This window comes from Gossypium raimondii, chromosome 10, assembly GCF_025698545.1.
Source record: "Gossypium raimondii isolate GPD5lz chromosome 10, ASM2569854v1, whole genome shotgun sequence".
Lineage (NCBI taxonomy): Eukaryota > Viridiplantae > Streptophyta > Magnoliopsida > Malvales > Malvaceae > Gossypium > Gossypium raimondii.
Window position 1 is genome coordinate 8,720,537 of NC_068574.1, and position 26,647 is coordinate 8,747,183.

Here is a 26,647-nt window from a genome sequence, read left to right on the forward strand (position 1 = left end):
TTATTTTCTGTTGTATTTTCCAAACTCAATTTTCCAACACACTGGCTATATTCTCTTCTTTGGGCGTACTCTTATTAGTTGGTTGTCCAAAAAACAACCAACTATAGCTAGGTCATTCGCTGAGGCTAAATATAGGGCTATTATTGTCGTTGCTACTAAAACACTTCGGGTGTTGCATCTTTTGCAAGAACATCAGGTACCTTTCTCATGCTTTTCAAATTTTTTGTGATAATATTGGGGCCACATATCAGTGTCAACATCCTATTATGCGTAGCAAGATGAAGCACGTCAAAATTGATTTTCACATTGTCCAAGATGGTGGAAAACTTTCCCAGTCAATCACATTCATGCTACCGATCAGCTTGCTGATACATTTACAAAAGCCTTACCCAAACTTGCCTTCGTTCGTCAACTTTCCAAGTTAGGTGTTGTCCCACAACCCCAAACTTGAGGGGAGTGTATTAGTGATATGAGCTTTAACCAAATCTTAGTTAGTTTTTATCTCTTTAAATTTTGAATTTAATTTTGAATTTAAATATTTTATCATTTGTTGTTTTTGAATAACTAACCTTATATTATTGAGTTTTCTACTTGTATAAGTAGGGTCACTTATCAATGAAATTTTTGTTTTTCTTCTCATACTTTCAAAACCTTATATTAGATGCACCAATAGACTAGATTACACTCAAGGTCACTAAATTATTAGTAAGTTTTATATTTTGGTTATTCAACTTCAAAAAGTTACAAAATGGTCATTGAATTATTCAAAAATTTTCATTCAAGTCATTGAACTATTCAAAAAAATTTTATTTAACTCACTAGGTTTTTGAGATTTTTTTTTTAAAAAAAAGTCCAATTAGCAAGCTTCAAGTTATGATTCAATGACTGGTACGATGGATTAGTACCCATCAACTAGTAGAAGAACATATCTTAGAACCAAGTCGATCTGATGGTTAGTTTCGGAGATAGAAGAAGAAAGTTGTTTGAATTTTGGTTCACATATTCATGATGTTCAAATCCATTTCATAAAAAAAATAGAGAAGGGGAAGGAGAGATTTTGATTGGTGTAGCCGGTACGAACAAAGAAAGCCATACATTAGAGATTTTAATAGTTCGATGACTTAAATTAAATTTTTTGAATAATTCAATAATCATTTTGTAACATTTTGAAGTTAAGTGACCAAAATGTAAACCTATTAATAATTTAGTGGCTTTGAATGTAATTTACCCTAAAAATTATAACATGAACACATCATGCTTAAAAGAATTAAATGAATCCAATCTCAGCTATATAAATATCATGTTATACTCTAACATTTTGGGTAATAAGATAAAAACCCAATCACAGAGGTGAATCAAATTTCAAAATGTTTTCTTCTCAGTAATTTTTTTAGAAAACCCTTACTGCATCTCACAACACTATCTTAAACAATTAGGTTGCTTTAATGACAACTTTTTTTTTGTTATGATTAGAATCAAAAAAATAGGAAGGAAACATAACTTGGAGAAGAAGAAAAAGAAGAAGAGAGAAGAAATTGAGAGAGAAATTAGTGTAAATAACTGTTTTCATTCCATAATTGACACTGCTATTACACCGGTTTTATAGGGATGAAAAGAAATAAAGGAATTAAAGCTTTCAAAAGTAGTTAAAATAATAGACTGAAATTATGATCAATTGATGCGTTTCATTAAACCCTGCTCTATGTACCATTTTGCTTAACTCTCCTATGCCTACAACTCAGCCCAATCAACTATAATCCAATACTCAGGCCCAACATGAGTTTTACTCCATAACAATATTCTCCCTTCGAAGAGGACCCTTGTCATTAAGGATCTATATGAGCAAAAGAATCTTTGATCTGTTGGAAAGGTTCCCAAGTGGTATCTTCTGGAAAGGAATTTGCCCATTCAACCAATACTTCAGTGACTGCTGCATTCCCAAGCTTTACCATTCTCCTGTCTAAGATTCTAACAGGCTCCTTGGTCTAAGATCCATTATCATCAATCACTTATAAATTAGCTTACACAATAACAGCTCTCACATGTTTCTTAATTTGAGATGGACTCAAGAGCCTTGAGGCAGCTGCAGTTTGTAAGCTACTTTCCTTATCTTTTTTTCTACCTTGAAAGATCCAAAAAAACCTAGGAGCTAACTTTTGATTCATCAATCTATTTACAGAGTATTTCTTGTAAGGTTGGAGCTTCAAATAGACTAGGTCCCCTACCACAAATTGTTTGTCTGTCCTGTGTCTGTTTGCCTGCTGTCTCATTCTATCTTGTGCTCTGTTTAGATAAAACTTGACCAACTTCCTTATAGCCTCTCAATGTTGCAAACTTCTATCAACAGTGGCCACCAAAGATGCCCCATCCAAATATGGCATGTAAGGAGGAGGTGTTTGTCCATACAATGCCTCATAGCGTGTTTTATGAATAGCAATGTGGAATTTAGAATTATACCACCATTCAACAAGTGAAAGCCACTTCACTCAATCTTGTGGCCTGTCACCAGACATACATCTTAGGTAACTCTCAAGACACTTGTTCAAAACCTTAGTTTGTCCATCTGTCTCTAGATTTTAGGTAGTACAAAGATGAAGCCTAGTATCAATCTTTTGAAATAGATCTTGCCAGAAGGTGCTTATAAATACCTTGTCCATATCAGAGACAATCGAGTCTGACACACCATGTAGCTTGTACACATTTTCCATGAACAATTGAGCTATAGTTACAATAGTAAATGGATAGGATAAGGCAATAAAGTGACCGTACTTAGTCAGTCGGTCCACCACCACCAAAATGACACTTATACCAATGAACTTAGAAGGCCCTCTATGAAGTCTATAGAAATTGATGACTAAGCCTTCTCTTGTATTGGAAGAGGCTACAACAGTCCTGGAGAAGCCATATTTTTTTACTTCTATTTTTGGAAAATAGAGCACTCCCTTATTCATTTCTTAATATCGTTGGATAGTCCATTCCAATACAATAAGTCGCCTATTCTTCTTTTGGTATCCTAGACCCCTGAGTGCCCACCTAAGGCACTTGCATGGAAAAGCTGAAACAATTCATATTTGAGATTACTCACATCACCTACCACAATCTTGCCCTTCCTTTTAAGGAACCTGCCATCCCAATTGTACTTTGGATGCTTGGTGCCTTGTTGCTGAACCTTTAAGCACAATTTCTAAGTTTTTGGAATCTTCCTGATAAGAAGTTTGGTCCCTTGAAAGGAGGTGAGAATTGATGGTACTGTCAGTGAGTTGTAAGAATTGCCCATTTTTCAAGGACCGTTTCTTGCAGCGTTACTAGAGCCCTTCCTATAAACCACTTCATAATCATACCCTATCATATTTGCAACCCACTTTTGTTGGAAGAGAGTAATGAACACTTGATTAGTCAGAAATATAAGACTTTGATGGTCGATTTTGATATTTAAATGCCTCATACAAGATAAGAATGCCACTTTTTTACAGCTAACAATGCAACCACCATTTTCTGTTAATAAATGGATAAGACTTGATGCCTAATGCCTAACCCTCAACTGAAATAAGCCACTGGTCTCCCTTGTTGTTGAAGGACTACCCCCACTTCAAATCTAGAAGCATTAGTACCCACACAAAACTCCAACTGGAAGTTGGGAAGGACCAAGATTTGTGCTAAGCATAGAGCTTCCTTCAGTCGCTCAAAAGTAGCAGTAGCATATTCAATCCACTACCAAGCATCCTTCTTGAGGAGATCGGTAAAAGGCCTAGCCAGGATACCATAATTCTTAATGAATCTTCTGTAGTGTATCTTGAGAGGTCTAGAAACCATCTCAATTCTTTAAGGATATAGGTAGTGGCCAATTCATCACACAATCCACTATAGATTGATCCATGGAAACAGTCCATTGGGAAATAATATACCCTAAATATTCCACTCTATCAGTGCCAAAATAACATTTAATCTACTTAACAAACAATTGATGTTGCCTTAAAATTAAGAAACCCTCTCTGAGATGTATCAAGTGGTCCAACTAAGTAGTGGAGTAAACCAAGATATCATCAAAAAATACCAAGATTGTCTTCTCAACAGTGGTTTAAAAATTGAGTTTATTAGGCCTTGGAAGGTAGAAGGGGTATTGGTGAGGCCAAAGGGAATTACCAAAAACTCATAGTGGCCCTCATGTGTTTTGACAACTGTTTTTGGAATGTCAAGATCAAACATCCTAATTTGCTGATATCCAAACCTTAAGTCCAATTTAGAGAATGCTCTAGCCTGTCCAAGTTCATCTAACAGTTCTTCAATTACTGGAATAAGGAATCTATCTTTCACTGTCACCTAATTGAGTTGCTTATAATCCATATAACACCCCAAAATAGGGTTTAAGAGTTTTAAGGGTATTTTAGGAATTTTAGCTTAGACGAGCTCAAAATTTTGTAAGATTAGTACTCAATAATGTTTTCGACTTTGACATCTTAATTGTTAAACCAAATTTTGAAAAAGTGTTCTAGAAACCCTTAATTCTAGAGAAAGGAATGATTTGTAACAGAGTCAAAACAATGAATATTTATGTGGCAATTAAACCAATTTTTAAAATTGAACCTAAAAGCCACCCCCTACCTACAATTTTCACGTTAAACATTCATCTCCTCTTCTTTGTGCCACCACTTATTCTTTTCCTCATTATTCTATTAATTTTTTATTCCCAAATCACAATACCTTGATTACCTATCACTCTTAAGTTATTTACTATCATAAATCTTCAAGAAAAACATCAAAAACTCTATAGATTTCATCATCTTCTCTAAACGTGGGTTTTTTGAAGTTGTGTCAAAACTCGTCAAATCTTCTGTCAAAGGTAACATTTTGAATTCCTATGAGTTTCTTATGATATCTAGTCTTTAAAACTGAATTATTAGCCTTCAAATCGCATGTTTTAAGCAAAAGCCGAAAATTAAGTCATTAATGGTGGATTTTGAGATTTTGAGTCAAAACTTGGTTTCAAAGTGTTTTTCAACTTGTTTTAGATGATTAAAAGTGTTTTAAACTAATCTTGAAATTTCGTTATGGATTTCTCATGTTTTAATTAATTTTATAAAAATTGCCCAAAAGATGTCGAAAAATGTCGATACCATGAATTGAGTAGATTTGTCTCGTTTGAAGGTTGTGAATTAGGTGTAAATGATTAATTAGATGAACAGAACTAATTTTAGGCAAAAATATTGAATATAGACTGAGATATTAGAATTTGAAGTTTGTTGTGTTAATAGTTTAAGTTACATGGGAACTTAGCTTAAAGCTTGTGTGTTAGTTGGTTTGAGTGAATTTTTGGTTGTTATCTGACTATGGTTATTGTATGATTTCTGTGTAAAACTTCAGATTCGTTAGAGCTTGCTATGAGCTAGGGAAGCATTAGTTGAGACCTTGGGACATGTTTGGAGGGATAAGGGAATGAGAGTTAAGCTCCATTCAATGGGACATGTGAGGTGAAATGAGGAGAGCGTTACATATATGCTTCAGTTTTGGGACATGTTTGACTCTATGAGTTTATGTGGTGTAATGGAGATCCGTGTATCTGATGTGTGATAGTAGAGCTCACCATATGTTTCATAATCCAAGTGTCATCTTATCATATTTATGTAATTGTGTGGAACATGTTCTATGCTTGAATGAGTATGTATGCGTTGTGAGAATGACCTATTAGATGATGCATAAGTTGATACTATATAATGTTAGACTTAAGAATGAGGTACTTGTGAGTAAATGATAGGTTGGGTTGCGCGACGACATGTTTGCGTTGTGAAAATTCTTGCATTCACTGAGCTTGTTGAAGCTCACCCACTCATTTCAACCTATGTAGGTGGTGTGGTTTCCGAGGGAGTGATCCAAGAAAGGCTGGTTGTTTATCGTAGGTGCTCTATTATTTATATAATGTGGTAGACTTGTTTAGTGTAATGATATATTTAGATTATTTACCAACTTCGTTATTTCGTTTTTGGAAATTTGTGAGTTTATATGTTCGCTTATGTTCATAAACTTTAATGATGGTTTGATGTATCTTGTCGGGACCCGTTTAGACGATTTGAACTGATAAAGTTAGCCGTAGGATTATTATTTATCGAAGTAAGTGACGCATAATACTTAGAATCTGATTTGGGATAAGTTCATTACATATGCATGTTGTGTTTTTATGTCTAGGGGCAGATTATGGATATTCAGGATTTAAAATCGATACCTCTGTGTTTTAAAATGTACAAGAAAACAGGATAGAGATTTGATATCGATACCTAATCTCGAGTATCGATACTCGGGACTAAAGTATCGATAATTTTTAGCTAGTACCGATACTTTTCGATGAATGAGATTTTTGTTGAGAAACAATATGCTCTTTTGGTTTTGTTTTCCCAAGTGGTATCGATACCACTTAAAGAAAATATTTATACCTTAATGTCAATATCAATACTTACGTTCATTTTTATGAAATTTTGCTAATTAGCCCTTATACATGATTCTGGTTGTATGTATGACCGATTAATGAATGATTTGCATATAACAATGTTAATTAACTATTTGGACGACATAAAACTTACACGGGTTATCAAAAGATGACTGGTTTGCTTAAATCTAGCTTCCTATTCAATGTACATGAGACGAGACGGTAATGTGGCATCCCGTATCTGGGCTTAGAGACCAGGTCAGATATAGGGTGTTACAATCCACACAAAGCCTCCACGTGCCATCTTTTTTCTTGACCATCACTATTGGAGAATCAAAAGGATTGCAATTATCCTGGAACATTTCCTTAATCAATCTATGTAGCTCAGCCTTCTGCATCACTGGATATCTGTAGGGCCTGACTTTAACCACTATTCCTTCATCCTTCAAAGGAATTTTATGGTCTTGGAGTCTCTTATGTGGAAAACTAGTAAGAACCATAAAAATGTCCATAAACTCATCTATTAGTAACTAAAACTCCTCTGGTAGGTTCCTAAGAAAAGAGATAAATAGGACTACTTGGTCAACACTAGTCATTAGCAGAACATAATGATCTATTTTAGCAGTGATAATTGAAAAGCACTTTGTAACCTATCTCTCACTTATTAACTTTATGTTTAATAGTAAAATGCCTTGAATTGTGCAAGGAATACCTTTACTAGAGAAATGCATCACCATGGAACAAAAATTCCAAGTTATGGATCCTAGAGAAAGGAGCCTGTGAAAAATGGAATGTCGATAATGGCAATGTATCTCAACGAAAAGAAAAGAAAAATAGAACACACAGAATTTTTACGTGGAAACCCTTTCGGGGAAAAAATCATAGGAAAAATAAGAAGAAAATTCACTATGTCGAATTTGAATGATACAAGAGGAGAGACGATTACGTCTATTTATAGGTTTAAAAGCTTATTCTAATCAAAGTCAAATAGAAGTAATGCAGTAAGGTTAAAACACCTGTTTCTAATCAACATCAAATAGAGGAAGTAAACTTCTATACGGATTCCACTTGTTCAGTATGTATCGTACCGCGGGGGCCACCCCCAGTTATGACCTCGATCCAATATTTTGCTTATTGGGGATCTACGATGGGGTACAACCTTCACCCTCATAGATCCCATATCTTGTCACTTGTATTTATTTTAACAAGAATTTGGGTCTCACAACTTCTAAACAGAGCCATTAGATGCCAAGTACTGCACCACATCGCTTCAAAAGTAATTGCCTACCATCAGCCATAATGACCTTTAATTGATGTTGCTGTCCTACTGGTAGCACCAACTTGGTAACTAGCCTGGTATCCAAGAAATTGTGTGTGCTCTTAGAGTCCACAAAAAAAATAGCTTTGACTAATCCCAATTTTGCCTCAAATCTCATTGTATGAGGGCCTTGAGATTCTTTGATTGCATGGAGAGACAAAACAAGCTTTTTTTTTATCCCCTTCACTAGCAGGGTTCTTCAATTGCTTTGAACTCTCCTGAAACTCCTCCTCACCTAGTGACTCTAACAACATATAATACAACTAACTCTTGTGACTAGTGTGATCCTTGGCACCACACTAAAAATAAAGTCCCTTTTGTTTCCTTTCAGCTAGGGTGAGCATTCGATCGAATCGAGTTCAATCTAGTGAAAACATTTTGAGTTAATCAAGTTCATGAGCCCTATTTTATCATCCTAACTCAATTTGAAATTTTTTCGAATCAAGTCGAATGAAATAAAATTTGAGTCAAGTCGAATCAAGTGAAATTGTTCGAGTTAAATTAAAAAAGTAAACATGTCAAATAAAGATATTGTTACATTATGACTAATTCCATGTTAGAGCACATAAATTTGAAACCATATATATTTGAAATTTTTTCAAAGCAAAATAATAATAATAATAATAATAATAATAATAATAATAAGATACTTGAGTATGATAAACTTAAATCATTAATTAGGTCCCCAAAATTATTATTTTAGAAAATTTTTAAAATTTAAATTTTTATATATATATTTTTAGTATTTTAAAAATTTTATAATTTTTAAAATATAAAATTTGAAATTTTATACATAATTTTAATTTTAAAATTATCTTAATTTTTTTTGTAATTTTTGTTGAGAGAGACCAAGATGCTTATTTTCAAAGTTGACAGGGACCAAAATGGTAGTTACACAAATCTGTTATTCAAATTATTCAAAATTTGAAATTCAACTCGACTTGAACTCGAAACTCGATTTTTTTTTCAATTTTTCGAATTGAATAGAGTTTTGCTCACCCCTACTTTCGGCCATCAAGGCTGGACTTAAGCTTTTTGGTGGATCCCTTTGAAGCCATTAACCCTGTAGATGATGACTAAGTTGATTGATCAAATGAGCTCTAGTGAGAATAAGTAGGGTGTCTGGTAGCAACATAAGAGGGTGGTGGTGAGTTAAATATAGACAGTGAACTAGTGTCAACTAGAAATCCCTTCTTAGGAGTAGTTCTTAAAATTCTTTCCACCTATATAGCAATACAGAAAGCTTCTACCAAAGATCTTGTGTTAGAAAATGTGTTCATATTGTAGTAAACATGCAATTATTTTCTCTGTATTTGAACAATGAATAAATAAATAAAGTTAATTTCACATTTCACTATTATGTCTTTTGTGTTTCTATCTTTCATGTTTTGCATGCATAGAGAAATTGTGATAAGAAAATTTTAGCTCATTGATTGTCTAAGTTCAAACTAATGATAACTGGCATTGTAAGAACGTTTACATTGCAAGAAAGACAACTTACTTCAGTAGATAATCTAAACGAGTCTATAATTCCATAAAAGAATCAAAATGAGTATTTGATTCAAATACTTAGAAGGATTATTATGTCGTTTACAATTCCAATTGGAGAGATGACTAGTCTTGGCTATCGAAGCAGTTGACTCCACGGGTAAAGACATAGATGTATTCATCGGGAAGAATGATTCTTAGATTGTACCCAAGATGAATTAATTTTGAATCCGTTCGTGAATTAATCCACTTGTGGCGTTCATTGTGTGATTTACCTAAATCCACGGGTAAAGACCATGTGTATGTAACTCATGTGCTTTGATATAAGTGGAGGCTTATGCTCTAAAGATGATCAAGCCGATAGTCGATATGTTGGGTACATGACTTGTGTATGGCATGACTTAACTAGAAACAATGGAACTGTAACACCCATTACCAGTATCCAACACCGGAATAGGGTACGAGGCATTACCAAAACACATACACTTGTAAACGTATTAAACCGAGTTATAAAATTTCATCTAAATTAAAACTTTCAAAATAATTAACATGCTTCTATAACTTTTCACAATATATCCTCAAAATATTATAATCATAATAATTAGGGCCTACGAGACCCGATACATACTCATGCAATTCAATGCTTCATTTCCATTTCATTCAATTCCCAATTTCTCATGCTCACAATTTAAATCATATCACTAGCAATTTCCATTTAATTCATGTACAATTCAATGACATTAAGTTCAACACTAATACGTATTTACCATTTATCTCAATGTTTATCAATTATACCATTCAATAACACATTTATGAAATTCTCAATTTTGCAATGAAAATATCACTTTAGCTTAAATAACAACATCATCCTGTTATAAATACACAACCACTTATCCATTTGCTTTAATTCTTTTGGGCCCATTTGTCACTTACCATCCTTAATCAAATTAGGGAACGGTTACGGAAAATTGAGTACTTCACTTCCTCTTGGCATAGTATAACTATGGTCTTACGTATGATCGCTTATCACTTGTCCCTGATCAGATAAGTGTAGCTAGGCTACCACTTATCACTTTGTCACTTGATCAGATAAGTGTAGCTAAAGCTACCACTTATCACTTTGTCACTTGATCAGATAAGTGTAGCTAGACTACCACTTATCACTTTTTCACTTGATCAGATAAGTGTAGCTAAAGCTACCACTTATCACTTTGTCACTTGATCAGATAAGTGTAGCTAAGCTACCACTTATCACTTTGTCACTTGATCAGATAAGTGTAGCTAAAGCTACCACTTATCACTTTGTCACTTGATCAGATAAGTGTAGCTAAAGCTACCACTTATCACTTTGTCACTTGATCAGAAGTACTCAAATCCGACGTTCTGCTCAATTTGATCATTTATTCAGTTTTCGCATTTTTATTTTATTCTCATTTCAAAAATAAATATATATTTCATCATACATTATATAATTCATGAAATTAACATTTAATCATTAAATTTCAGCCATATGAACTTACTATTTCATTATCTTTCCACACTTGTTCCTATGCACATCACACAAGATATAAACATATCATTCAACCATAGTTGGAAGCTAGTGTATTTAAACATAACTCTTTTTGGAACTAACCACATGATAAACCATTCATGACATTATTTCATGCAAAATCATATACCGAATATACCATACACACATACTATGGAACTTCATTTTCACACATGAGCTTAAACCATGACCAATAATACACAAATATAAGCATCATTAATATTTCATCGTTTATCAGTTATAATCAAACATATGACCAATTATACACAAATCATTCATATATTTCCCAATTTTCCTCCACCTCCTCTCCATTCCTCATCCTTAATGTGTATAACACATTTAAACAACATTATTCGTACTTTCACTATTTTCTTCTATGTAAAATTCAAGCTATCTGTCTGAGTTAGAGTCATCAAATTAATTTTCCCTAGAGCTACAGAACTCCAAATTAAGATTCGTAAATTTTTCCCGAAACTAGATTCACATATATTCTTACCATAAAAATTTCAGAATTTTTTGTTTAGCCAAATAGTACATTTTATTCTTTAAATTTTCCCTTGTTTTGCTGTCTGACAGTTCTGACCTCTCTTCACTAAAAATTAATTATCTAATTGTACAGAATGCGAATGATGTTTCTGTTTATTTATTTTGAAAATAAACTCATTAAGGATTCTAATCATATAAACTATAACTCATAATTATTTTTTTACAATTTTTAACAATTTTCCAAAGTCAGAACAGGGGATTCCGAACTCATTCTACCTTGGTCTAACTAAACTTCAAATATCTCAAAATTTACAATTCCATTACTTACATAATTTCTTCTATGAAAAACTAGACTCAATAAGCTTTAATTTCATGTTTTATTAATCCTCTAATTCAATTCTCACAATTTTTGGTGATTTTTCAAAGTTAGACTACTGCTGCTGTCCAAAACTGCTTTAATGCAAAATGTTGGTTTCCATTTTGCCCCAAATTTCACAGTTTATACAATTCGGTCCTTTCTCAATTAACCCCTCAATTAATCTAATTTTCTCAATTAATACTTTACCTAGACATTATAAGTTGTTACACAACTATTGAAATTCAGAATTTTCACATATAACTCTATCTTCAAACTCTTTTACTATTAGGTCCCAAACATTCACTTTCTATTCAATTCTTTCAATAAAATCAGCATATGAACAATTTAAAGCTCTAATTCCATGCTAAATCATCATAAACTTCCAGTACATATTCATAGCAACTTTTAAATTCTTTTATAAAATCAAAAACTAATGAATTCAACAAGTGGGCCAAGTTGTAAAAGTCACACAAACATAAAATTTTCAAGAAATAATCAAGAATTGAACTTACCTGCAGTACAAATAGGAAGAACCAACTTAAGGAAACCCTTCCATGGTGTTTTTGCTGATGAGAATGCAGAAAAATAAAGAGAAATCTAGATAATTCCACATTGGTCCTAACTTTATTAAGTAAATTTTGCAATATTCCAATTTTGCCCTTAATTCTCCTTACTTTGTTGCTGATTTCATGCCTTTGCCGTCCAGCCCAAATAGACATTGGGTCTATTTTCCTTTTAAGCCCTCTTCCTTTTATCATTTAAGCTATTTAATCATTTCCCATAATTTTGTATTTGTTACAATTTAGTCCTTTTTGTTCAATTAATTATCGGAAGTTTAAAATTTCTTAATGAAACTTTAATACTAACTTTTTAACACTACATAAATATTTATTAAAATGTTTATGGCTCGGTTTAAAATCCCCGAGGTCTCGATACCTCATTCTCGATTCTAATTATTTTAATATTTATTTCTAGTGTACTATTCACTATTTCAAAAATTTTCCTAACTTCACATTTAACTTATACTCACTAAATTAATAATATTTTCTACCCATTTGTCGAATTTTGTGATCTCGAATCACCGTTCTGACACCTCTGAAAATTCAGGCCATTACATTTTTTCCTCGTCGGATTTATGGTCCCAAAACCACTGTTCTGACTAGACCCAAAATCGGGCTGTTACGGAACTTATAGCTCGATTAAAGAGTTAACGATATCCTCTCATTGACATTGTATGGATTAATAAATATGGAACGTGGTCATGGGTTGCTTGTTCTCGAACGAGCGATTTATCAGAGTCATTTGTGGACAGTGATCATATTTATCATTAAAAAGACACAATGGTGACAATAAGATAAAATAGGATTATATTGAGTGAACGAATTTAACTCAAAGGAATTAAGAATACCATATGAGGGTAACACACACATTACGAGGTCATTGGATAAAGCAGTTGGATGAATTGCTTTCGTAAAGAGTATACAATAAGGAATTTTCAGTCATGGTACTTCTTGTGGACTGACTCCATGATTAAGTAAATTTTGAATTATCGAAACGATACTTCTAAACATAATTGTAATTACTCAAGCCTAATTATATATATCTGATTGGTCCCTCCACTAGCTTAACAAAAGCTCGATCGGATTGCATTTGAATAAAATAAAATCCTACGACTTTAAAAATAATTTAATTGATTCGATTTATTTGATGTGGAATTAAATTAGGTGGTCGTGAGAATTATTTAACTAGAAAATTTGATTAAAAAATTTTGTTGAAAAATTAATTTGGAAAATCTAAATGATTTTTGGGAAAATTAATTTTGATAAGTAAAAATAAATTATTCAAATTAATTAAAATTAATATGATATTTTTAGAAATTAATTTTCAAGTCAGACATTGACTAAATGGGTAATTGAACTTGAAAATTGGACCTGAGATCGAAAATTGGGCTCGAGAACCCAAAATCGAGACCAAGACCTAAAAATTGGTGGAACCGATGGTCCAACCGGTGGCAAGACTAGACCATTTGGGTCGTCACTGGGCCCAAACCGAACCGCCAACAGCCAAACCTACTCAAGGTGCCGTGAGGGTGTCGCACGAATCTGGTGGGAAACCAGGTACTGAGAAGCTCCAGTTCACACCAATTCCGATGGCGTATAAGGAGCTGTATCAAAGCCTATTCGATGCGCACGTTGTTGTACCTTTCTACTCAAAACTCCTACAACCTCCGTACCCTAAATGGTATGATACAAACACGCAATGTGATTATCATGCGGGAATTACATGGCACTCAGTAGAGAATTGCATTGCCTTCAAAAAGCTAGTTGAAAGACTCATTAATATAGGCATTGTCAAAATTGATGGTTCATCCAGTGCAGAAAATCTGCAACCCAATCACATCGATGATGGGGTGAATACAATATATGAAGAAGGGTTAGGAAGCGTTCACATCAATGTCGGTCTTTGTTGGATATTCGCCCTTATCAACTTGGAGGTGTTCTAAGTAATTGAATTGCGGAAGAAATCTCTGTAGTCTTTAGTGCTTGTTTAGAGTAATGTTCAGAACATTCTTGTTGTTTTTAGCCTAAAAATGATAGGAATTCCTTTGTGAAATAGGCTCATGTCTGAACATCATTATTCTAATAAAATAACATCTTTGCATTTATTTTTGAGCCAATATTGTTTCATTCTTTGCGAGTAATTATTCTTTCATTCTTTTGGATTTTCTTCCTCATCATTCTTTCATTCAAAATTATATTGTACAAATAATTATTCATAAATTCATACATTCTTTTGTATATTCGTTTGTACTTGCTATAGGCCCCCAGATATCAATGACGTGAGTGACGCTGCGACAGACTCAGAATTTTCTTTTTGAGTGAGGCATGTGTTTAGGAGATCTCATGACTTTGAAAATGACATAGATTGTAGCCTATCTCTGGACTTGTTGAGGATGGTAGAGCATGAAGGAAATTTTACTTCCTGAGGAAACAGTAGAGATTGTGACCTTAAAGGAATGTGCATAACTGGAGAAACAAAACAAGACCTTGTTGAGTTACCTCAAGAGTTCAAAAATGTCCTCACATAGTCATACCAGGATATGCCCAGGTTAAGCATTGTCATTGTAATCTGAACAGCAGTACGGCATCAAAAATTTGCAGTATGTTCAAGATAAAAAACACGAACAATGCAGTTAGAATTCTTTGTTGGGGCAATGCTTTCTTTTTTGGCTCATCATAGTTTTGCCCGTTAAAGTCAAGTTGTCATTTTTTCGTATTGAAAAGGAAGATCTAAAGTTTTTTTCATCATAGTTAAATTTCGTCCCAAAAGGCTCTACGAGAGAAACTTGATACTGAAGAAGATCTTTCGTATACAAAATGGAAGTGGAAGATTTTTATGTGAAAAACCTTATCTGGAATGACATTGATTCTGATCGAAAGGGATGACAAGGGCTTGTCTCTGTCGGGGCTTTGCCTTTCTCTTGGGCCTATCGCGGTTTTTGCGTATTAAAGACAAGATTCTTTCTCTCTAAGTTTTTGGATCAAATTCTGATTGAAGAGGAATATTCAAAGTTATCCATCATGGTCAAATGCGCCAGAAGAAAATAATGCGAGCTAACAAAAGGTTCAGCCCAGAGAATTCCACGAGGGTGACCTAATGTTGAAGATCCTCCCTCTACAAAAAATATATATTTTGGGGGGAAACGGATTGGGAAGAGCCTTATGTTATAGAGAAGGTTTGTTTTTCAAATGAGCTTTGATTTTGAGCGAGATGGATGATAAACCTGCAAAGTCCTGTAAACTCAGATTCAGTCAGGAAATACTCCGCTTAAGGAATGAGATGACCAAGGTAAGAAACCCGCAAAGGGCACTTTGAGTCGGAAAAAAAATGACGAAATGAAAAAATAAAAAATGAAAAAGTAAAATAAAGAGGCTAAGGTGAAAACCCGCAAAGGGCGCCTTAGACAAAAGGGGATTTGAGTTGAAAACCCGAAAAGGGCGGCTCAAATATTGATCAGAATGGGCATGAGGTAATTAGAGCAGCTCAAATGTTGATTAGAATGGGGCATGATGTGATCTTCCTATGCCTTAGTCAGCAGGAAAGGGTACGCGACATCTTGGGGCATCGACAGAGTAATGTAGATCTCCTAAATACATGTCAAACTCAGAATGGTCTTCAGGAAGTTTGTACAGAGAAGTTCAAGCTGCGATATCTGGGGCACCTCGTCTCCATACTATTTATTTTGAATTTGTTGTTCTTGGAATACTTCATTCTTTTCCAAGATACGCATTCCCAATCAATTTCTTTATCATTCTTTACTATTTTTGATAATTTATTCCTTTCGAGCTATGCTCAGAACTAACTTTATTCTTATCCATTGTTATGATTTTTTTGCAAGCATGTTGCATTAGAATAATGATTAATGGACTAATAAAACTTTCACAAGGGAAGTTTTGCATATTACTCTATAAGTTTCTAAATAATACAGGAGCTTGACACATGACTATTATTTAGAACGCACCAGGTTTAAAGGTTGGAAATATGAAAAAGAAGAGTCTAAACTAGGACTTTCTCTTTGGATTTTGTTGTCAAAAACATTGGTTCAACCAAATGATAAAATGTCGTGTTGATGACAAAACTTAAATCAACAAGCAAGTAATGATCACCATGCAATAGAAAGAGGCTACCTCGGGGAAGAGAGCTTTCATTTGCGCATGAGCCTTTGGTACGACACCCTGGGAATGGTGTAAGAGACCAGAAAGATTTAGATCCTGTATCCTTGAATTGTGATAGGAGTGAATTGAGAAAAAGCTATATATATCCACCCTCGGGTTACAGTGGGAGAATGATGGTACAAATTATGCGTCCTAGTAGATTGAACTTTGAGGTTTACAGTTGGGGCAATCTGACTAAATAAATACGTCAGCTGAGCGAAAGCGTTATAGCGCGTCAGTGATAAAACCTTAATAAATGTCGAGCAATGATAACTTAAGCGATAAAGAAAGATTGTTATATAAAAAAATGAAAAAATGACATTCTGCATTCATGCAAACATCATTCATACATACTTAGTTAGGAGCATTTGACTCATTCTGATCATGACATCCTAATCACTAGGCATAATTAGGTTCATAAAATGAATTATACAGGTCATGTTCCCTAGAGAACAAACCGGTGAAACACTAAGCCTTGTCTCCCTGAGCAGCAGCGGAGTAGGTTGAAGATTGTAGATCTTATCTCCCTAAGCAGTAGTGGAGCAGATTGAAGACGGCAAATCTTATCTTTCCAAGATAGTGGGAAGCAGATTTAAGCCATCAAGCCTTGTCTCCCTGAGCAGCAGCGGAGTAGGTTGAAGATTGTAGATCTTATCTCCCTAAGCAATAGTGGAGTAGATCAAAGACAGCAAATCTTATCTTTCCAAGATAGTGGAAAGCAGATTTAAGCCACCAAGCCTTGTCTCCCTGAGCAGCATCGGAGAAGGTTGAAGATTGTAAATCTTATCTCCCTAAGCAGTAGTGGAGCAGATCGAAAACGGCAAATCTTATCTTTCCAAGATAGTGGGAAGTAGATTTAAGCCACCAATCCTTGTCTCCCTGAGCAGCAGCGGAGTAGGTTGAAGATTGTAGATCTTATCTCCCTAAGCAGTAGTGGAGCAGATCGAAGATAGCAAATCATATCTTTCCAAGATAGTGGGAAGCAGATTTAAGCCACCAAGCCTTGTCTCCCTGAGCAACAGCAGAGAAGGTTGAAGATTGTAGATCTTATCTCCCTAAGAAGTAGTGGAGCAGATCGAATACGGTAAATCTTATCTTTCCAAGATGGTGGGAAGCAGATTTAAGCCACTAAGTCTTGTCTCCTTGAGCAGCAACAGAGTAGGTTGAAGATTGTAGATCTTATCTCCCTAAGAAGTAGTGGAGCAGATCGAAGACGACAAATCATATCTTTCCAAGATAGTGGGAAGCAAATTTAAGCCACCAAACCTTATCTCCCTGAAGTTGCAGTGGAGCAGATTAAAACCTTGGATCTTATCCTTCTGAAGTTGCAGAGAGCAGATTGCATCTAGTCTTATCTCCCTGAAGTTGTAGTGGAGCAGACTAAGCAAGCAAGTCTTATCTTCCTGAAGTTGCATTGAAGCAGACTGAAGATGGCAAATCTCCCTGAAGTTGCAGTGGAGCAGATTAAAGCCGATAATCCTATCTCCCTGAAGTTACAGTGGAGCGGATTAAAATCACAGATCTTATCTCTCTAAAGTTGCAGAGAGCAGATCGCATCTGGTCTTATCTCCCTGAAGTTGCAGTGGAGCAGACTGAGTAAGAAAGTCTTATCCCCCTGAAATTGCAGTGGGGCAGACTGAATGAACAAATCCTATCTCCCTAAAGTTGTAGTGGAGTGGATTAGAATGATGGGTCTTATTTCTTTGAAGTTGCAGCAGAGCAGATCACATCAAATTCATCTTTAAGTGACAACAGATCAAGTTGAAGCTATAAAGTTGCAGTAAAGTAGATTGAAGCATTAGTTCCTATACCTCTGAAGATGCAGTAGGAAGGAATGAGGCTACTTGAAGAAGAAGAGCACCAAGATCCAGCGTGACCGGGCAAAAATTGGCCATTTCTAAAGTCTTAGCTTCGTTCCTGTTACACGACAACGAGCAAAGAGGGGCAGCTGTAATACCCAATTTTAGCCCGAACTCACATATGGAAACATAATCTTCGAGGATATGCAATCTTAGATATGATATGCAATCTTAGATATGATATGTAATCTTAGAAGATATGATTTTGTAATCTTAGAGATCTAATTTGTAGATACCCTTTAATCTTCGCCGTTGATGTAATTGATCTGTATCGTTGGATTTTGGGAGGCTCAGCTATAAATAAAGGCCTCTCACTTCATTGTAAGAAAGAAAAGAATCAATAAAAAAAGGAGAACGATTGGCAATTTTTAAAGGTGGCTTACTGTTTTCTTGTTTTCTTTTTCAATTAGTTTTTACTTATTTACGATTTTAAAAAAGGAGAAGGTGATACCACTGTGAATTTTATTTATTTATTTTATTTAGCCCTAATAAAGTGAAGCGTTTCAAAGGATGGAAATATTTTCTCATTCGAGCCCTATGAGTTATTCGCGCCTTTTAATTGGGCCCTTCATTTTTTTTAATTCTGTTGATTTTCAATTTAATCCTTAATCTTTCATTTTAGGTTTTTAGTCTATTTTATTAATTTTATTATTATTATTATTATTATTATATTATTATTATTATTATTATTATATATTATTATTATACCTACATATATGTACGCATATGCATGTTAATATATATACATATATATTTTAAACGTTTTAATATATATACATATTATATACATACTTTATTATTATTTTATTTTCATAGTTTTTATACATATATATATACACATTTATATTTCATAATATTTATACGTTTGCCCATATTCTATGATTTTTATATGTTTATACATTTTTGTAATATATACACATATATTTATACTTCATTCAAAACTTATTATAAATATTTTCCACGCTTTTATATTATACTTATATATTTCATTTTTTTGTAAATGCATGAATATATTTTATATGTATATATTTATATTTTCCTTGTTTTCATAAATGCATTATGTATTTTATATATATATATATATATATATATATATATATATATAAGTTTTATAACCCAAAATTTTATGAGTAAATTATCTTTATGTCTTTTATTCTTCATAATTTCAAATGTATATATATTTTGTACCTTTTCTCTTTATATTTTTTTGTTTATTTCCTTCATTTGCTTATTGATTTATATTTTCATTTATATTCATTTGATATTTTACATGTCGTTGTTTATGTACATTAATTTCGTTTATTTCTATGCCATTGTTGTATTTATTATTACATTGTATATTTAATGTAGCATCACATCATTTTTTCGATTTCAAACTTTTCAAAATTGAGATAATGCTTGTATTTAGGATTTTCAAGGAAATTGAGCCCTAACGTATTAGGTTCCGATTTTCTTCGTTAAATCTAACAATCGAGCATTTCTCTTTAATCAAAAAAAATAAGAACTCATTATTGAGAATTCAACACGTTGTGTCCTAACGTATTGGATGTGACGCATTGGTTTCTCGAAATGAAGATTTTTTCTAAAAAATAATAAAGGAAATATTCCGAGTTTGGATTTTGGAGGAATTGTGCCCTAACGTATTGGGCCGCGATTTATTAAATCTTGAATAAATGGATATTCTTTTAAATTTTTATTGCACTAGTATTTTGGCCTAATTCATTTTTGGGGAAAATTAGAATGTCGTGCCCTAACGCATTGTGTGTGATATTTTCTTTCTCTGAAATGATAAGGGTCTTAATACGTAACATTTTTAAGTTTTTGCTAAGGATTACGTTTTTTCAAATTTTCGACATTAAGACATTAATTAATTAACTAGGTACCAATTTTTGGGCGTAATGAGGGTGCTAATCCTTCCTCATACGTAACCGACTCCCGGACCCGTTTTTTTAAAATTCGTAGACCAAAGCCGTTTTTAGGTGACCCAATCACACCTTAATAAAAGATTGGTGGCGACTCTCAATTTTCATTTTTTAAAAGTCGACAACCTAAAACTTTTATTTTTCAAAAAATGGTTTCGACAATTGTAATCGAAAAATAGGAAGGAAACAGAACTTGGAGAAGAGAGAAATTGAGAGAGAAATTAGTGTGAATAACAGTTTTGATTCCATAACTGACACTGCTATTACACTGATTTTATAGGGACGAAAAGAAATAAAATTGCAACTTTCAAAAGTAGTAAAAAGAACAGACTAAAATTATAACCAAACGATGCGTTTCATTAAACCTTGCTCTACGCACCGTTTTACTCAACTCTCCCATACCTACGATTCAGCCCAATCAAATATAACCCAATACTTAAACCCAACACGAGTTTTAGTCCATAACTTTTCCTTTTTTTTTTTTTGGTGTGTAGTGTAAAATTTCAAAGATCCCAACCATATTTTTAATTTAGAAATATTTTCAACATATTTTTCAATCAAATAATTACGTTGTTCGCATGCAACTTTCAATTTCATTACATAGTACTATATATTTAATTTTTATATAATTTAAATTATGTACAAATAAATTAAAATAAAATATTAAATTAAATAATTAAAAACACGTCTAAAACTCGAGTTCAGTCTTAACAAAAATTTAATTTGGTCAGTATAATTTTTGGGTTAAAATATGTTTCAAGTTCTTATACTCTTTTTACATTTGAAATTTAGTTCTTTTATTTTTATTTTTAAGAATTTAGCCCTTAACTTTTTAAATGTTAAAATTTATGTCAAATTATTAGCATAGTTAAAATTCTTCTATGACATTATAAAATTTAAAAAAAACTCACTTGATAATCATATAACAAAAAATTAATGTTTTAATGAACTTCAATTTAATAACAAAATTAATAATATTAATAATTGGATTAACATTTTAAAATCCAAAAAAATAAAATTCTCTAAAAATAAAATAAAAATAGAGATATTAAATTTCAAATATAAATTAAACCCTTGTAAATTTCACAGAGAAATTTGGATTTAGAGGAATAATAACCCACCTTGCCTAATCACAAATGCCTTTAATTATCTTATTGTCTCCTGTATCTCAAGCTACAACAACGTCTGAACGTGTCGGTAGATAAGAAAAGAAAGTAAGAACAAGACAAAGGGAATGATTGAGTTATTTTAATCGAAGGACTTTTCAATCCATGTGTAAATTTATATTGAAAATCTCTGAAAATCTTTAAAAAAAATACTACTAGTCTAGTAATTATTTTTGTTTTAAAAGGAAAAAGTTGGTGGTAGTAATAAATTCTGAAAACAGCTCTGTTTCTTTAATCTTTTATATATGCGATCGTCGCCACTTACTACATCAGCAAACAAGTTCAAACAAGAAAAAGTAGCTCTTCAACAATAGCGATTAGCAAATGGCAAAATTGAAGCTGAAAGCGGGGAGCAGACCACCATGGGTTGGGTTGGCAGCTGCTTTATGGGTTCAGATATCAGCTGGGAACGCCACCAACTTCACACTCTATTCTTCTGCTCTGAAATCGGTGTCGGGGTTCAGTCAGCAACAGCTCACGTTCTTGGGAGTAGCAAATGATATTGGAGAAAGTGTTGGACTCCTCCCTGGTATTGCCTGTAATCGTTTCCCTCCTTGGACTGTGCTGCTTGTTGGGGTCTTTGCCTGTTTCTTGGGATATGGTGTTATCTGGCTTGATGTTAGCCAAACTATTCATCCTCTGCCTTACTGGGTGGTAAGTCTTCACCTCACATGTTTCATGGTTTCAATTCTATGGGTTTAAGTTTTAAATTTAGTTTTATATGACATTAGCCGTTGGTTTTTATTTTATTATTTATTATTAGTTATACTGAAATTTGTTCTATTATCAGTTGTCTATCTATTTGCAATTATTGTCTAATTATGTGAATTCTTCTTAATTGGATTGGTTTTACAAATTGCTTTTTGGTTGTTTCTCCGTACGGTTTTCATGAGGACTGTTTAATCATGATGATTCCATTATTTTATTATTATTACTATTATTGGAAATCTTAGTTTAGTTTGTATATGGTGTGATAGAACCAGCTAAAGTGATATGGGATTGCTATGATATAGGAAAATCATCTGCTTTATATGTTTCCTTTGGAGCTTGTTCAAACACTGTGATGCCCCATGAATGACAACAAATAGATCTAATCTTAATAGCTCACGGAAGACCATGAATCTGTCCACTGTCCTCCACCAGAAGAATTGCTTCATAAAGTTGGGAGAAAAAGTGTTTTATGACCTGCACTTGAATACTTGAGTAGTAATATGATTTGGTGCTATTGTTCCTGATACCAAGCTCATCAACTTATTTAATAATGACTTCAAGCAAAATTATATCCAGTCTGTCTTGCAATATGCAGATCAATTATATCTTTGTGTCTTGATGCTTTAAGCCTGAAGCTTATCTATAAGTAGGCCCTCCTTATACCTGCCTGAAAAAGCAGCCTAGAGATTCTTACCAGTTTGCAGTATTGGATTTATGGTTTCTGATTCTGTATTATGCATTTTTAAGTGTCAATGTTGTTTTTTTCCTCATGGTTTACAATATTGGTTGTTGGTGAGGAATGAATACTTTATTAATGGTAGATAAATTCTCTTCTGAAAGCCTCCTGAAATATCACCAAGTTCTTAATTGTTTTCTTTTAAACATTTAGATTGGTTGGTATTCTGCTTATCTCATGGCCTCAAAAAGTGTTTTTTTTTTTTTTTTGTTCATCCACTAACAAAGGAGAAATCATTCAAAAACATTTTGTATGTGTTGGGTGGGAGTGGAGGGACAAAGGTACTTACAGGCTTGAGTAAATCTTGGAGAGCAGAATTATGATTACGAGCTTATAGTTTTATGAGTCTCTTGAGAAGATTATTAGCAATCAGAATCAAGCAACTTGTGTAGTTCTAATCTTAGGCTTTGTTTGGTATAATGAAAAGAAAATTGGAAAGATGGAAAATTGAAAGACTAGAAATAGAAAGAACAAAACATTTTGTCGTAATTTTTTTCATCTATACCTGATAGAGTTGAAAAATGAGAAGGAAAAAAAAAAAAAAGAAACGTTTGAAAATGTATATCTCTATCTCATTTTCTCTCATCATTTCAAATTGAAATGATTTGTTTTTACACACTAAGATCATTTCTCTTATTTTGTTTTCTCTTCTTTTCTTTCTTTTTTTCCTATCAAGCACGCTCAAATTTTATTTTCTACCAAGCACACCTAAGTGTTAATGAGTGCTAATGATATGATGATCATATTGTTTTAAGTCACATAAATTGGTATTACAATCCTCTGATTTTGGTTTCTATTTTTCATTTCTGAAGCTATGCATTTCTTGTACAAAAGTGTTTTCTCTCCCCCACCTCCATTTTCCGTGTTTCCTGCTTTCTTCAGTGGAAAATCTTTCCAGATTTTCTACTTCAAACTGTTCTCCTTGGAGATTACCGAGAGCATTTTGGATCACTCGTACCATCCAAACAATAAGAAGTACGGGTTGATTTAGAAGAAGATAAGTGATGGAGGAAATTAACCTTGTTTAAGTTTTGATCTTAAACTCATGCCAATCTGGCACTTCTCTCGTCTGGTTATGTTGGTATTAACCGTTGGTTGATCTGTTTCATTTTGTGTTTTCTACAAGCAATTTACTGATATTCCTAGGTCTTCACTGGAGCATTTCCAAACCTGTAATTAGTAAATTATTTCACTACCTATTTATTCTTGCTCTTCATACTTTGATGTAGCAGAAAGTTAAAATAGTAGCTCTGTTGCTGCTAGTAAGCATCTCATAGGTCATTTTCTCAAATGGGATTTTATGTTCCTTATTTATTCCCAGTCTCGTTTGAAATGTGAAGAGATGTGTGGCTGTTGATGGATACCCCTAAGAAAATATCAAAGTAACATTAAAGTTTTGTTTTTGTTAGCGTCTCCCACCAGATGGTTTTTTACAGTTATTGGTTTCTCTCATTCTCATTCTCTTTTTATGTTTTATATACTTACGTGACCCATGTTCTATGCCATGGCAGTTATGGATCGCACTTGTGGTTGCCTCTAATAGTAATGCATGGTTTAGCACAGCAGTGCTAGTAACTAACATGAGAAATTTCCCCCTCAGTAGGGGTACTGTTGCTGGCATCCTCAAAGGTTATTCTGGGATCAGTGCTGCTGTATATACTGTATTATACAGCTTGCTGCTTGAACAATCTGCTTCGAAACTGCTGCTGTTCCTTACTCTTGGAATTCCAGTTATATGTTTGGCCATGATGTACTTTGTTCGCCCTTGCACTCCTCCTTCTGGAGAAGACTCTTCAGTTCATGTCCACTTTGTTTTTACCCAAGCCGCTAGTGTCTTGCTTGCTATCTATCTTCTCACAGTAACAATTATATATGACAAGGTTTCTCTAAGTGATGCTGTTTCATATGTACTACTTGCTATTGTACTTCTCTTCTTGCTTTCTCCTCTTGGAATTCCGATCAAGATGACACTTTTTCGAGCCAATGCAGAGACAATTACACCCTTGGCAGGTTCAACAGAGCATTTGGCTGAGGGAGAAGGTGCTCCTAGTCAGTCTGTTCCTTTGTTGTCTCCATCTTCATCAACCTCAAATCTTGGAAGTTTCTTTGAAAGTGAATACGCCTCGGATGTGGAAACTCTTCTTGCTGAGGGAGAGGGGGCAGTGAAGAAGAAAAGAAGACCCAGGAGGGGGGAGGACTTCAAGTTTCGTGAAGCTTTTATCAAGGCTGATTTTTGGCTTCTTTGGATTGTATATTTTCTTGGAGTTGGTTCTGGTGTTACTGTTCTCAATAACTTGGCTCAAATCGGACTTGCATTTGGAGTAGAGAATACAACAATATTGCTCTCTCTTTTTAGCTTCTGCAATTTCGTTGGTCGTCTTGGCTCGGGTGCTCTTTCAGAACACTTTGTCAGGTCATTTCTCATTATAAAATTTTGATTCACTAAATATCTTGTTTCCCTTTTCTGTAATCATTCAACACCAGAGCGAGAACTACTAAATTCTCTTATTTTTTGTTGTCATGATTCCTTGTCCATGCACATTTTGCTTGAAAGGAACAGTTTCTTAGGTTGGTGGTTGAGTTGAAGATTTGGAAATGTTCCTAGTACTTCTGTCCAAACTTTGTTCCAGTCACGGACTTTAGACTTAGTAGTTTATATTAAAAGTTTCCCTTGTTTACGAGGCATTATTCTAAGTGATTTGTGTTCTTGCAGGACGAGAACCATTCCTCGAACATTGTGGATGGCCTGCACGCTAATAGTTATGGTCATAGCATTTGTTCTGTATGCATTAGCTTTCAGTGGTACCCTCTATGTTTCAACTGCTTTGCTTGGTATCTGCTACGGATTTCAATATAATCTCATGGTTCCTACAGCATCTGAACTTTTCGGCTTGGAACATTTTGGTATCATTTACAGCTTTATGCTGCTAGGAAATCCTGTAGGTGCACTTCTTTTCTCAGGTCTGCTTGCTGGTTATGTTTATGATGCTGAAGCTGCTAAGCAAGGAAGTTCCACCTGCTTGGGACCTGAATGCTTCAGGCTCACTTTCTTTGTTTTAGCCGGCATCTGTGGTCTAGGCAGCTTCTTGAGCTTGATTTTAACAATTAGAATACGGCCAGTTTATCAGATGCTATATGCTTCTGGTTCATTTCGTCTTCCTCGGGCTTCGGATCACTGAAAATCCGAAGTACTCACTTGCCAGAATGAAAGTGGTGATATGCCTGTTTTATATCGGTTTGCTCCACGAATTTTGCTCTCTAAGCAGTCCCTCACATTAGCTGCAAATTTTGCTGCACTTTTGAGCCTATATCAAGTAAAGTAGTTCATTGAGCTTAGTGCTCATATATTTGGCGGTTTTATTCAGAGGGATGTAATGTACCATCTTAACTATGATTAAAATTTTTCATATATTAAATAAAGAGATATACTTGCATTTATTACAGTTGACCTTATTATTATTGCATTCCAACTCATAGTTTAGTTATAAAATTTGTTTCTGTGCTTCTATGAAGATGGTTGTGAAGGTAATTTACATGGTTGATTGCTGTGCCTTTTTCTTTTCTAGCAAAGATAAAGACAGAATTTGTGACCCAATTTTTTTACTTTTTGAGATTATAAAGGGTATCCTAGAGAAATTGTTGTAAATGCTAATATTCGATTTCTTTTAATGAAATATTATGTAAATAAACTGAATAGTTATATTTCGAGTAAGAAGGACAAGAGCCCACTTTTTTGGACTATGAGATAATGCAAATCCCAAAGCAAAGCAAATGATTAATCCAAATCATTCATAAACAAAGAGTTGTAGTTTAATACTAAAACTACAATTACAATACTAATTTGAGCAACAAGTTTCTTATACCAATTCATAATAAATGCAAGAATTACATCATCTGTGAGGCTTATAGACATTGGCAAGA

At 33.8% G+C, this 26,647-nt stretch overlaps 1 protein-coding gene across 1 annotated transcript; it reads left to right on the plus strand.

Annotated features, from left to right (window-relative positions):
* Nucleotides 1-21,353: 21,353 nt before the first annotated feature.
* Nucleotides 21,354-26,164, plus strand: LOC105777535 (protein NUCLEAR FUSION DEFECTIVE 4). Its single transcript, XM_012600863.2, has 3 exons — nt 21,354-21,933; nt 24,238-25,139; nt 25,440-26,164. The coding sequence occupies exons 1-3, from the start codon at nt 21,604-21,606 to the stop codon at nt 25,903-25,905; spliced, it is 1,698 nt and encodes a 565-aa protein (XP_012456317.1). The 5' UTR covers nt 21,354-21,603; the 3' UTR covers nt 25,906-26,164.
* The last annotated feature ends 483 nt before the right edge of the window (nt 26,165-26,647 follow it).

Excerpts from the sequence above, each read along its gene's own strand:
- LOC105777535 (XM_012600863.2), top strand. The coding sequence starts at position 21,604 with ATGGCAAAATTGAAGCTGAAAGCGGGGAGCAGACCACCATGGGTTGGG. Across the intron at positions 21,934-24,237 it reads ATCCTCTGCCTTACTGGGTG|TTATGGATCGCACTTGTGGT; the intron begins GTAAGTCTTCAC and ends ATGCCATGGCAG. Across the intron at positions 25,140-25,439 it reads CTTTCAGAACACTTTGTCAG|GACGAGAACCATTCCTCGAA; the intron begins GTCATTTCTCAT and ends GTGTTCTTGCAG.